Below are 14,940 nucleotides of genomic sequence, written 5' to 3' on the forward strand. Positions count from 1 at the left end.
TGGAATCTGCATTAATGAGGGCTCTTGTGTGTGTGTGTATATATATATATATATATATATATATATATATATATATATATATATATATATATATATATACACACACACACACACACACACACACATTTGATAAAGAGGTCACAGGGAATATTTTGTCTTACCTTTGCCACCAATAATATTTAAAGGTCACAAGTTGCATATGAAATGTTTAAAAAGGTCTCCTGAGAAACACTGTTATCATGTAAAACTAATGTTTGAATGAAAATAGGTAAAATAGTGTCTGCAATACTGAAGGGGTAACAAAATACTGAGAGGATAACAACTGAACTAACATGTAAGAGGGTAATGAAACCATACCTCACTCAAAAGGCATGTAGGAAAAACTAATCTGAAGCCAAAAATGCAGATTTAATTAGTACTGCTGTCCAGAAATATACTTTTTGGAAAAGTCCTAGTTAAGGGGACATAACTCGTGTTAAATGTCAATCATTTAAAAAAATTGTCTTTTTTTTAAAAAAAGTGTTAACTTTCAAAATTTAGTGGGTTTGTTTGTTATTTAAATTTAATTACTGCAATATAGGTTTAATTATTGTAATACACCATTGTACAAATATTTACAGTGTACACCGTTGTAGAAATTTGTGAAAAAAAAAAAAATATATATATATATATATATATATATATATATATATATATATATATATATATATATATATATATATATATATATATAGTTTTCTTAACCTTGTGCAAGCATGAAAAAAGCACATATCAACTCTACTTAAGAGGGACTAATATAAACCACAATAAATTTATAGAAATTAGGACCAATATCATTAAAAAAATTAAAAAGACCTTAAGATGTTAAAATGATTTCAAAATTTTATGCCAGTGCTTACTAAGCGAAATCTCTTGTGAACGAAAAGTATTCTAGTTTTTTCCGATGCGAATTATTAAGATGCCAGAATAATTACTAAGATATGATAATCAACATCACAAGCAACATATAAGTATACTGCACATCCTTCTTAATAACTGGACAAAAATTATTGGACAAAATTCCTTCCATTTATCTTATTTTTATAAAATTTTAAAATTCTACACATTTATTTTATGAGATGAAATATGTTAGGCTTTCACTATTCAGAATGTACTTGTTGCATGGAAAATGGACTTAATTAAAGGTTTCTGGGTGAGTGATCAATTAATATACAAAAAAATATAAGGTTTCCAGGTAAAATCAAAATTTTAAATTATTGTATACTGTTGAGGCAACAGTCTTGCCAAAATTCCATGGCTGTTATCTGTTACTGACACATAAGTCAATTAGAGCATATTGTTTCCCATTGACGGCATAGACCAGATCACCTATTGCACACAGAAAGCTCTAATGTTGGAACACTTTCAGGTACAAAAATACCAAAAAGCAGTTATGAACTGATGGTCTTGGTTATCTTCTATGCGGTTGCTATCTAAAGATCAGGCCTGGAGATCAACAAACTCTGAAACTGAGTAGCCATAACGGTGGTCTCCCTTTCTGAAAAACAAGTCACATGCTCTATATAGATTGAATCCATTGGTACCAACAAGTTCTACAGCGGTGGGTACATGGACTGGAAGACAAAGATAGCTAAATCCAAATGTTTGTATCATCACCTAGACTAGATGGTTTTGCACAACTATAGATGATTATTCATAATAATTTTCAACAACATTAATATAAATTTTATCACATTGTTTCCATGAATTGAATATAATATTTAAATGAAAATATAACATATTAAAATATTACTTACACCTTTCATACTTTATATGCAATATTTATTTATATCTGCATACTCCCCATCTGCTTTCCTGTTGCATATGGGTCACTTTATAAGTGAGGGACCACTGTATCAGACACTCAAAAAAAAATTCCCAAACGTAGCGTTGTTTGTTACTACTTGAAGCAAAATCTCAAGCTGAGACACAAGATGGGGGCCCTGAGTGGCCAAGTGGTCTAAAACACTTGCCTTTACAGACATAAGATGGGGGCCCTGAGTGGTCAAGTGGTCTAAAACACTTGCCTTTACAGACATAAGATGGGGGCCCTGAGTGGCCAAGTGGTCTAAAACACTTGCCTTTACAGACATAAAATGGGGGCCCTGAGTGGTCAAGTGGTCTAAAACACTTGCCTTACTACATAAGATGGGGGCCCTGAGTGGCCAAGTGATCTAAAATACTTGCTTTTATAGACATAAGAGGGGACCCTGAGTGGCTGAGTGGTCTAAAACACTTGTCTTTACAGATCACTCACATTTCACCTCCATCCACAATGGTTCATGTTTTGGCTCAGCAAATGTAGGTACGTAAGAAAGCTTGCTAGTCGCTTCCTGTGGGTCTGTAGTTTTTTCTGGGGGGTTTTCCTGGTTCTTCTTCCACCAAATATCCTGGCTGCCATGTAAAGCCTATCATATGCTGAAAAATCTCTGAGTGGTGTATAATTTACAAACCTGATCTTTCTACCAGTACAAATTCCCCTCAAGGTGCATTGCTTTTTCATTTTTTTTTTATGACAGTAGTCCTCCCTCTTGAACATCCACTCCCACTATCCCCAAGTACTGGCCATCCACTTTATACAACTAGAATCCCTTTGGATCTTAAGAGTACCCCTTTAGTGAAGCCATACTAGTGCAAAAACTTTCAAATTTAACTCTCATGAGCATGATGAGGTTTACAAAATGAAATGTCACATTTGCTGGTTTCTAAATTCAACATAATGACATTGGTTCTAACATGCTGTTTAAATACCTAATCCATGCAAAGAGGTCAGTAACCCAATGATCCTTATTTCTCCATGCTCCTAAAATGTTAGGTCTTTGATAATTATTATTATCCTATAATTATGAAGATGACAAAATCTAATCTCTGAGAAGTAAAGTACCAATCAGCTCAAGTCAGCATGATGTCCTGCTGTCATCAAGTAAATGTGCTATGTTCTCCACTGTAGCATCTCTCAAAAAAATTATGAAATGTACTGAAATGGGTACCACTAAAACCAGTCAATCATGTGATAAGCTTACTTGCTTTGTAAACACTGCATTTTATAAGCGACTATGAACTGCCAATGAATGAATAAATTGTTGCAAAAAGTGCAAACGCTCAACAGACATTTTCAGCTTATAAGGAAAAGTGAAAGGAATTTGATTAAACAAAGAAAGTCCTTTGGAAACTGCTGAGAAATTTTATCTAAGAAAGTTTCAAATGAACAGCAGCTGTTATACATTCAACTGCTGTGGGAAAATGGACTGGATGGACATGGAGAGTTACAGCCAGATGTTTGTATCATGACTTTTTTTATGAAGGTGATTTTGCACCACCACTGATGTTTATTCATAATTATTTTAAATAACACAAGTCTCATGGCCATTCATGTCTACATATCTATATTCTCTCTTGCAACTTGGACCTCTTCCTCCTCTGAGCTGTCCTCATTTTCCTCACCAATGTCTACCTCCTCATCATCATCTTCATCTGTCCCATCTTCCTCCTCCTCGAGATCAGTATCTCCTGCCTCTTTTGACAATGTATGATTACTTGTTTCATCAAGAGGTGGAGGGTCTTCTTTCATAAATTCCATAAGTGTATTTGAAACTTCACTCAGTCCAGTCTGGCCAACCAAAATATACTCCAACCCCTGTAAAATTAGAAAGTAGTTACAAGGAAGAGTTCTATAGGAATTTGATTCTGTAACATTTATTTTCAATGGTATCCATTTTTGTGGTTTTGAATGAAATTAATATTTTATCAGTACTTACATTTGTGGATTGTAGAAGAGCCATATTGTTTCTACAGAAACTGAATTGTTCTTTAAGATTTTATATTTGTGGTGAGTTTTTATATTTGTACTTTGTTTCAACCACAAATCATCAAAAATTGATAAACCAAGAAAAATTGTGAATTCACATAATTTTTAAAAACTGTATCCAGTATTTTAATACAAAAACCAGATATTATCTGCCTGTAAATGAACATCTTTATTTGCAGCTGCAGAATGCTACTCAACTCTTGAACCTTCATAAAGAACCTGTTCTCCACATTTAAGCATGGTTTGAATCAAGAACAAGAAAAAAGAAAAAGAATGAAACATTCTGTTTGCATACTAGTAAAAGTAGACAACAGAGGACAGTTTCTGTCCATGTTTCAGAGACAGATAATTTATCATGTTAGATAGGTCCAACACACCTCCCTACATGGTGTAAGAGACAGCTAATGGAGTCATCCTCCTGTAATGATATTCCCACTGAGACAAGTCTAAGACTTTTTAAAAAAGTGTGGTTTATAGAATAAAATCTGACTTGTATTCTAAGGATTTCATGCCTTTAAGCCCTCATTTTTGTTTTTCTGCTATTAATTTTTTTATGCCTTTTGTTAGTTGCCTAAAATTGGTAATAGACAGCCAGGATGGTGCCAATGTGCTGTTAAACTCTACATACTCAACATAAAGATTTTGAGAGGCTATTCTTTGCATGCATTATTATTTATTTTTTGGGGTGGGGGTGGTGAAAATGTTTGAAGTGATATGGAAATAACTGTAATAGCAGTGTATGACACAGTCTGTTTTTTTTTATTAATACTTTGTTTCCACAACAAAAGTTTCAAATGATTCCTAATCAGATTTGATCATGGAATGTTGAGTCTGAGAGTAGAAAAGGTGATATTTAATAGGAGGCCACAATGCAAAATGCCAAACAATAGCAAACATACAACCTACATGTGCTTAACATTTGCAGCAGATCTTCATAATATTATTAGTGTTGTCAATGTGAATTTTAGATTCCTCAATTTTGTTACAAGGCCTCTTCATGATGGCTTGCAATATATGATAACTAACTTCTAATGATACAAATACCAATAATGAATAATATATCAACCTCAAAAATGATGCAAATAACAATGCTTAACACATTAACACCTAGCGACGACTTTACGGGGCAGGAGGTAGTAGCCTACTGCCGAGCTCTGTAGCGTCATGGTCATGCATGATACACTAAAGTGGGTGGTATTATAGAAAGGTAGACAGATGTAGCTCTACAATGATACCAAATAATCTGGAATATCTAGTTGTACTACAAAATACAGATAGAAAAACCTCATTTTTTGGACCAGACTTTTTTTACCCAAAATTTGCCCGTGGTCGGAATCCGATTTTGTGTCGGATTTTAGACTTTTTGGTCTCAGATCTAAGGCAAACCAGTATAAACTGCAAACAGACAGATGAGCCTTTGCAAAAAGTAGGATAAGATGGGCATTTGGAATAAAGAGTGGTCTCCATACAAAAAAAAATGGCTCCATTTAGCAAAAAAACAAACAAACAAGAACTGCAACTTTTACCCTTCTGCTCATGCACGAGTCAAATAGCCAAACGAAAAATGATGTTTCTAAAACAACTAGGCAGTATGTTATTGAAAGATGACCGGGGATTTGGTGTTTTCGAGTCTATTCTGAAATAGCTTTCAAAATGTGTTTCCTACTCGATTTTCTGGCGAAAATGGCAAAAAGCTCCAGGGGTTAATGTGTTAATAACATATCAATCTTGAATAATACAAATACCTAATAACATAGCACCCTCAAATGATACAAATAGCAATGCATAATAACATATCAACCTTGAACGATACAGATACCAATGCCTAATAACATATCAACCTCAAATGATACAAATAGCAATGCCTAATAACATATCAATCTTGAATAATACAAATACAAATACCTAATAACATATCAACCTTGAATGATACAGATACCAATGCTTAATAACATATCAACCTTGAATGATACAGATACCAATGCCTAATAACATATCAACCTTGAATGATAAGATACCAATGCTTAATAACATATCAACCTTGAATGATACAGATACCAATGCCTAATAACATATCAACCGTGAATGGTAAGATACCAATGCTTAATAACATATCAACCTTGAATGATACAGATACCAATGCTTAATAACATATCAACCTTGAATGATACAGATACCAATGCCTAAATACATATCAACCTTGAATGATAAGATACCAATGCTTAATAACATATCAACCTTGAATGATACAGATACCAATGCCTAATAACATATCAACCGTGAATGGTAAGATACCAATGCTTAATAACATATCAACCTTGAATGATACAGATACCAATGCTTAATAACATATCAACCTTGAATGATACAGATACCAATGCCTAAAAACATATCAACCTTGAATGATAAGATACCAATGCTTAATAACATATCAACCTTGAATGATACTGATACCAATGCCTAATAATATAAATAGCTTATATTGCAACAGCTGTACCGTTTGGAATTGTGACTGTACATCCCATAATGATGTAATTTCCTGTATATTATTATGGGTTGCAACTAAACCATATTATATCATTAGGGGTTGCAACTAGACTAAATTATATCATTATGGGTTGCAACTAACTTACATTATATCACGGGGATTACAACTCAACTACATTTTATCATTGGGGTTGCAACAAAACTACATTATATCATTAGGGGTTGCAACAAAACTACATTATATCATTAGGGGTTGCAACAAAAATATATCATTGGGGTTGCAACTAAACTACATTATATCATTAGGGGTTGCAACAAAACTACATTATATCATTAGGGGTTGTAATAAAACTACATTATATCATTAAGGGTAGCATCAAAACTACATTGTATTATTAGGGGTTGCAACAAAACTACATTGTATCATTAGGGGTTGCAACAAAACTACATTGTATCATTAGGGGTTGCAACAAAACTACATTGTATCAATAGGGGTTGCAACAAAACTACATTATATAAATAGGGGTTGCAACAAAACTACATTGTATCATTAGGATTGCAACAAAACTACATTATATCAATAAGGGTTGCAACAAAACTACATTATATCATTAAGGGTAGCATCAAAACTACATTATATCATTGGGGTTGCAACAAAACTACATTGTATCATGAGGGGTTGCAACAAAACTATATTATATCATTAGGGGTTGCAACAAAACTACATTATATCATTAGGGGTTGCAACAAAACTTCAGTATATCATTAGGGGTTGCAACAAAACTATTATATCATTGGGGTTGCAACTAAACTACATTATATCATTAGGGGTTGCAACAAAACTACATTATATCATTAGGGGTTGCAACAAAACTACATTATATCATTAGGGGTTGCAACAAAACTACATTGTATCATTAGGGGTTGCAACAAAACTACATTGTATCATTAGGGGTTGCAACAAAACTACATTGTATCAATAGGGGTTGCAACAAAACTACATTATATAAATAGGGGTTGCAACAAAACTACATTGTATCATTAGGATTGCAACAAAACTACATTATATCAATAAGGGTTGCAACAAAACTACATTATATCATTAGGGGTTGCAACAAAACTACATTATATCATTAAGGGTAGCATCAAAACTACATTGTATCATTAGGGATTGCAACCAAACTACATTGTATCAAGAGGGTTGCAACAAAACTACATTATATCAATAGGGGTTGCAACAAAACTACATTGTATCATTAGGGGTTGCAACAAAACTACATTATATCATTAGAGGTTGGAACAAAACTACATTGTATCATGAGGGGTTGCAACAAAACTACATTGTATCATGAGGGGTTGCAACAAAACTATATTATATCATTAGGGACTGCAACAAAACTACATTATATCATTAGGGACTGCAACAAAACTTCATTATATCATATGGGGTTGCAACCAAACTACATCGTATCAATAGGGTTTGCAACAAAACTACATTATATCAATAGGGATTGCAACAAAACTACATTGTATCATTAGGGGTTGCAACAAAACTACATTATATCAATAGGGGTTGCAACAAAACTACATTATATCAATAGGGGTTGCAACAAAACTACATTATATCAATAGGAGTTGCAGCATAACCTTCAGGATAAGGGAAAGCTAAGTGTAAACAATTGAGGGAACTATCAGTTTTTATACTTACTCTCCAATGGTCTGGTTTCTCCACTATCTCATTATCTCTGAGATCAAATTTATTTAATTTGGAGAGAGCAAGAATAGTGTCATCAGCCACCTGTTTGATCAAATTTCTTTTCAAATGTAGTGAAATCAACTCAGGCATCTCCAGAACACATTTTGGAATATATTTCAATTTGTTACAATTCAAATTCAAATAGGTCAGCCTCTTTAACTGTGAAATTTCTGGAGGCAAGTCTTCCAAATGATTCTCTGCTAAGCACAGCCATTTCAGGGAACATAACTTTCCCATCTCTGGTGGGAGCTCTCTAAGATTGTTTCCCCTAAGACTTAATGTGTTAAGATGAGAAAGATGACCGATTTCCACTGGAATATTTACAAATTCACATTCAACCAACCAGAGCTGGGTAAGGTTTGTCAATTGTCCCACTTCTGAAGTCAGAACATTGAGACCATTGTGGCAGACACTGAGGTACCTCAGCTTCCTGAGTTTGCCTATACCTGTAGGCAGCATGGTCAAATTGTTGTTGTCCAGAGTCAATTCCTCCAGGTTCTCTAGATCAACAATCTCTGTTGGAGGCATCAGCAGCTTGTTGTCATTCAGCATCAGCTTGCGAAGTTGGCAAAGCTTGATCAGGTTGGCTGGAAGAATCGTGATGTTCCTGTGACTCAAGTTAAGTACCTCATCACCATTCTCAACAGCTTCATCAACTAATTCCTGAATCTGCAGCAAATCCATCATCACTGTTTCAAGTCATGGCCTGTCTCCAAAAATGACCTAAAAAAATAAACATCAAGTAAAAGTAAACAAATTAAAATGCATCTGCAACATCAAACTCTATTTCACTCCTGTCTGAATTTAGAACATATTTTATCATTGCTGTTGTTTACTGCTGTTTATCATTGCCGTTGTTTATTGCTTTTTATCATTGCTATTGTTTGTTGCTGTTTCTTTATTGTTGCTTTTCATTATTCAAATAATACTGAATGTTACACAAACACTTCATACATCAATATTACATCCATTGTTGTTGTTGTTGTTGTATGGTTTAATGCCATTTTTTAGCACACGATAGGCTATACATGGTGGCCAGTATTAATGGTGGAGGAAGAACCCAGGAAAACCCCGGAAAGAACCACCAACCCATGAGAAGCTACTGACAAGCTTTCTCACATACCCACATAGGCTGAATCCGAGATCGAACCCACGCAGACAGAGGTGAGATGGCACTGATCTGTAACGGAGAGCACTTTAGACCACTCGGGGCCCCCTACATCCATTGAATTAACTAGCTTAAATCTATTACATAATCATGACCAGGGCTGTAAAAAGTGATCACGGGCTCTGGGTTAAGAAACAGCCAGGCCTTTCCTAGTGCTTGTTCAAACAAAAATTTTCTTTTATATAATTAATAAGTATTGTATGGCCTGAGCTCCCTTAGGCGTGGCCCCCGTGGATATATATTTGGTTGCCCCCCTCCATCTTGTTGGCCCTGATCATGATGCATGCAACAATGTAAATACAGTCCCAGCCAAATGATGTTTATGTAGCAGCTTTTTCATATGAATAAAACCATGAGAACCAGAGGTCAGAAAAAGAATTAGACAAACAAAATAAAAAAATATCCTGATGAAATAAACAAATCATATGCTATTTGGAAATGGTCTGAGCATGGTACATGTATTTGAAATAGCATAACTGATTATCAAGTGGAGGTAATTTCATTTACATATTTCAAACAAATGTACCATTATATACTCGCTTATAAGACAGGTCCAACTGCAAAGTGCATAGACTCAGATCTGCCACTGCATGTGCTGGCAGATCTGGGTCTGTGCAGTTTGTTAAGAGTAATCAGTAAAACAAACAGCATCAACCTTGATCTGCAGGTGCAATATACTACGGGAGATCTGGATTTTTGCTGTTTGCAGTTTTTTTACTCGACTTATAAGAAAATATAGATGGTATTAGAGAGAAGATACAATGGAGATGTGTTCAAATTACAACAATGAAATGGCACTCTTTCTGTCTGATATTTTTATTTGGATCATATACTGTCATTTTATTACAATATGGCTGGATTTGGATTTGACTGTTTTGATTAATTCTGCTGTTTGATCAAAACTTTAATTTCATTGCAATGTGGAAAGAAAATTTATATCTTGTGCCCAAGACTCAGGAAAAAGAAAAAACTGATTATAAACTATTACATACTGTACAGAGATCAAATTAGGATAACACCCATTCATGCACTATAGCAAAAAGGTCACATTTTAAGAAAACCCATGCACAAATACAGAAAACAGGTATTAAAAAAAACCTGGATATCCTAGCTTTACCCATCGGCAGAATTTCACAATACCAATCAAGATGAGGAGATGAGACTTGAAATTGGGTGAATGAAAACAGAACTTGAGAAAATGAAACTTCAGCTGAGCAAATCAGAAGAGTGTGATGTGTGTGATTTGTATATTTAACGTAGCTTTAACAATTTTTCAGTCATATCACTATGATGTCTGCAGTGTGGCAGTTTATAGTGATGTCTAGCACTGGGGGCATTCATGCCGCAAACATGTAGCATGATGTCCCACCCAGTCACATTATCCTGACACCAAGCTGACCAGTCCTAACACTAACCTCTTAATGCTGAGCACCAAGCATGGCACAGCTGTTAGTACCATACTATGACTCGGCTGGGGATCAAACTCACAACCTCCCACATCCATGGCAGATGCTCTAACCACTAGGCCACCAAAACGGTCCAAATCTGAAGAAAGGTTACCAGTATTTACATCAAATTAAACAAACTCTGACTGTAACTATTGCTGACTTAAGCAAAATGCCTAGTTTCAGTTAAAAGATATTAAAATAAATGTCTCATTTTTAAACTGTAAGTTCAGATTCTTCTTCAATTCCTCTTCTTGTGAATCATAAGATATTTCTGGTCACAAAAGCCAAAAATACAAACACAAAACCTGGAGTAGAAAACAAAACCAGTTATGACAAAAGAAAGCATCAGACTGGGTATTATATTCACAAATCTGACTTCCTGTTGATATTCTGTTTGGATTAATTTCAGAGAATACTCCTTTTAACATTCTTGATATAATCATGCAGAAGATTAAAAATCATTCTTAGTTCAAAAACATGCTCTGAAAAGGCTCAGTAGAATGAAACTTCAGAAAATTGCCCACCATCCTGCATCTTCTTCTGCCTACCTACATCAAACTTTGCATCCGACATGCAGCCCAAAGCTGAGGTAGGTGGTTTCTGCCAAAGTATTTTAATTTTGAGAACAAAATGTGATATTCTCAAAATTCTTCCCAAAATATAATGCACATTTCAGAAATTGATTGATTTGTTGTTGTTGTTGTTCTAGGTTTTAACGCCATTTTTCAGCACAATATAGGCTATACATGGCGGACAGTATAAATGGTGGAGGAAGAACCCTGGAAAACCCAGGGAAGAACCACTGACCCACGAGAAGCTACTGGCAGGCTTTCCCACGTACCCACACTAGCCGAGCCTTGGAATCGAACCCACGCAGACAGAGGTGAGATGGCAGTGATCCGGAACAGTGAGCACTTTAGACCACTCGGCCACTCGGGGCCCCCTTGTTGATTTGTCATTCAGTGTTCAATACAGTATCAGATTAAATGCATACAGTGCAGGAAATGCACATTTATACAACAGATTCAATTGATATTACTGAAAGCTTCCATGCAAGCAATTATCTAATGATCTTCTGAATGATGTTGATAATAATGTTTCTAATAGAGATGATAACTGATTTCATTGTTTTGCAGGACAGTATTGCCAAATCAGGTTTATACGACTCTGAAGGTTGCAAAATACCAATAACATGCATGATCTGAATCAGTGTTGATTTATTTCAATAAAGAACTTTTATCAGCTATGGAATTCCTATAGGTTACAATGGTGTTTGTGAAAACAGCCATAGCTGTGTAAAATTTGTTCAGAACCATACATGAGCATGGGAATGTCAGAATGATGTTGACACATCTCAAAATGGAATCTGGCCGTAAATACAATATTGGATCTTTTTATGGACTCTGTATTGCTGCCCAATAAAAATTTCTACATTAAACAGTTTCAAAGAGAGATTCAAACAAAAGAAGAGTTATTTAAGATTTCAATTTTCTTTAAATCTTTTACCAATATCGATGTCAACAAAGACCAATACCGGGACAATGAATACAATTAAAATAGCCTTCCATCAATGATTTACTGAACATCATTAAAGTGAAAGGCACAATCAATCTAAAACAAGCCAACAAACAAATTCTTACTGATGTATTTACGGTTGAGTTTCAGTGGAAAAAATGTATATATTAACAAAGTTTTGTCTATAGGCCCAAGATAAGATACTCACATTTGTTAGTTCATTACTAATACTATAAGCTCCATGCTTGTTAGGTAGCTGGTAACTGAATCTGTATTAAAGATTATGGAGGGGCTGATGTTCCATCATTAAGTAAAAAACCTTTCATAAATTTGATATTCTCTGTAAACTTCGAGCATTGCAGAAAATAATGATATAGGTTACATTCCTTCTACAAAAAAAGTTTTTTGCATTCATATTGTTCAATAAAGAAGCGTTAATTCTGATGTTATCTTGAAAGATTACAAGAAATTCTTTGTTTAGTGAACTTGTGGTTGGTTAAAAAGGTAGTTACTGTAAAATAAATTCAGTTACTAATTGTGAAATGAAATTTTGTTTCCTCTGGTGCTAAACATGACACAAATTTTATAATCAGACCTTTGAACTAGTCAACCCATTTCCATTTTAAAACATCTGAAGAAGCAATTCCAGTAGAAATGAAGACTTAAAATGGTGGCATACATTTCTGCTTGTTGTACAATGGACTATCAACGATCATACTGGACAAGTGGACAGTACCCGAGTCAGTGATGCAGATCTTCAAGACTGTAATGGCTACAAGATATACTTGCATACAAGTAAGGTTAACTGCAAGCAGCACAGACCCTGATCTGCCTACACATCATACCACACAATATCATGGTCTACTGATTAGTCCTAACAAAATGAATAGATCCAGATCTGACACACATAGTGTGATGGCAAATCTGGATCTATGATGTCTGCATCTGGATCCAAATTAAAAGTAAATATCATTTCTAAGACTTAGCTGTAGTGACTAAACTGAGTTTGTGTTCTTGCCTTTTTGGCACACTTGCCATTTGGCTACTGGACTTGGAACAGATTGGTTAAGTTATTAATTCATCTTACATGTGTTTCCCTGTACAAGTTGTAAGATGCTAGAAAATGATCTGTCTTGTGAAATGTATGCTTCCACATTGTATTAACACCAATCGTATATGTATGCACTGTCCATCCAACTCCTTGTTCATGTACATTTAAAATCTGTATGAATGTAAATTGGCATCATAAGTGCGTACTGGTCAGTCATTTTGCATATATATTTTAATACTGCATGTGGGATCAGGGGACACCTGAGGCATTTATATAATTATATGGGCATACTGTACTTAAGCAGCTATCAGGAAACATTTGAAAATTGTATATTTGTTGTCTTTTAAAAAACTGAGAACATAAAATGGCACGAAACAATTTGATATTCAGCAGGGTTTATTACATCCATTCAGTTATTATTAAGCCGTCCTGTACATTTATTTTAGTGACTGATCCAGTGGTCTATTGGTTAGAGCGTCAACCTCAGATGCAGGAGGTCATGAGTTTGAACCTCAACTGAGTCCTACCAATGCCTTATAAAAATGGTACTAACTGTTACAGCTGCATTAAAAATCCAAACATACACACACACATTTTTAGCAGTCACTAAACCTTGTGTGCTTAGGCATATCACCTTTAAGTTTATTCTTAAACATCTATACATCATTTGAAGTTCACTGACAAAGGGTGTTGTGAAAAAAACTTGTTTACTTTCACAATAATTCCTAAATTAGGACTTTCAGGTCCTAATGTGTGTTCTGAGAAGTTTGTATTATTGTGTCAAGTTAATTCTGAAGATGACATAAATATGTAAATTCCCTGAAGTGTGAACTTGGACACACATGCTTGTTTTAATGTTTGCTATTACATGATGTCATATCAATACATTGCTTTCACTAACTGGAGATGCCCCAAGTGGCCGAGTGGTCTAAAGTACTCTCTGTTACGGATCACTGCCATCTCACCTCTGTCTACGTGGGTTTGAGTCTAGGATTTGGCCAATGTGGGCATGTGAGAAAGCTTGCCAGTAGCTTCTTGTGGGACGGTGGTTCTTCCTGGGGTTTTCCCAGGTTCTTCCTCCACCATTAATACTGGCCGCCATGCATAGCCTATCATGTGCTGAAAAATGGCGTTAAACCCCACAACAATAACAACATCACTAACTGGCACTTGTGTGCATGATGTTATTAGAGGATATAAAAATAAAATGCTTCTATATGGTTGGTTAAATTTTTACTCACTGCATATTTTGTGCATGAGTAATAATGTATGTGCCAATATATTTCCCCAATAACTGTAAAGACAGCATGTGAATTTTCCTGTGGTCTAATGCAGATAATGCATACATATAAAGCATAACTTGATACATATATTTTAAGTGTATGACAGAGAGCATCTGCATATCATCCAAGAGCTATGAAGATTAGTTATCTCATGTCCAGCTTCCCTCAATGGTCCAATGAAACTCAACCCCAGATATTGAATCTGTGTAAATTGATTTCTCTGTATTGAATTTGTTGGGAGGTTGCCTTAATAATATAAACAAACAAAATGAAATTATAAATTTGGGGATGGGGTGGAAATTAGTGGGTACTATGCATTTTTAACAGAAACATGATTTTTTAATAAACAGTTTCAAATTTTTTTTTAATAACATTTAAAAAAAAT

At 34.8% G+C, this 14,940-nt stretch overlaps 1 protein-coding gene across 3 annotated transcripts in view; it reads right to left on the minus strand.

Annotated features, from left to right (window-relative positions):
• Window positions 1-3,209: 3,209 nt before the first annotated feature.
• The window catches only part of LOC149770801 (uncharacterized), an 18,564-nt gene continuing 6,833 nt past the window's right edge, over window positions 3,210-14,940 (minus strand). For all 3 annotated transcript variants that reach the window (XM_089949099.1, XM_089949097.1, XM_089949098.1), the window contains exons 2-3: window positions 8,043-8,813; window positions 3,210-3,676 (exon numbers count right to left, since the gene is read on the minus strand). In XM_089949099.1, coding sequence (XP_089805225.1) covers window positions 3,416-3,676; window positions 8,043-8,777 — 996 coding nt within the window. In that variant the 5' untranslated portion in view covers window positions 8,778-8,813 and the 3' untranslated portion in view covers window positions 3,210-3,415. The remainder of the gene's footprint in view (window positions 3,677-8,042; window positions 8,814-14,940) is intronic.

The sequence above is a fragment of the Sinohyriopsis cumingii genome, unplaced genomic scaffold (genome assembly GCF_028554795.1).
Source record: "Sinohyriopsis cumingii isolate HCF-2022 unplaced genomic scaffold, ASM2855479v2 utg002317l, whole genome shotgun sequence".
Taxonomy (NCBI): Eukaryota; Metazoa; Mollusca; class Bivalvia; order Unionida; family Unionidae; genus Sinohyriopsis; species Sinohyriopsis cumingii.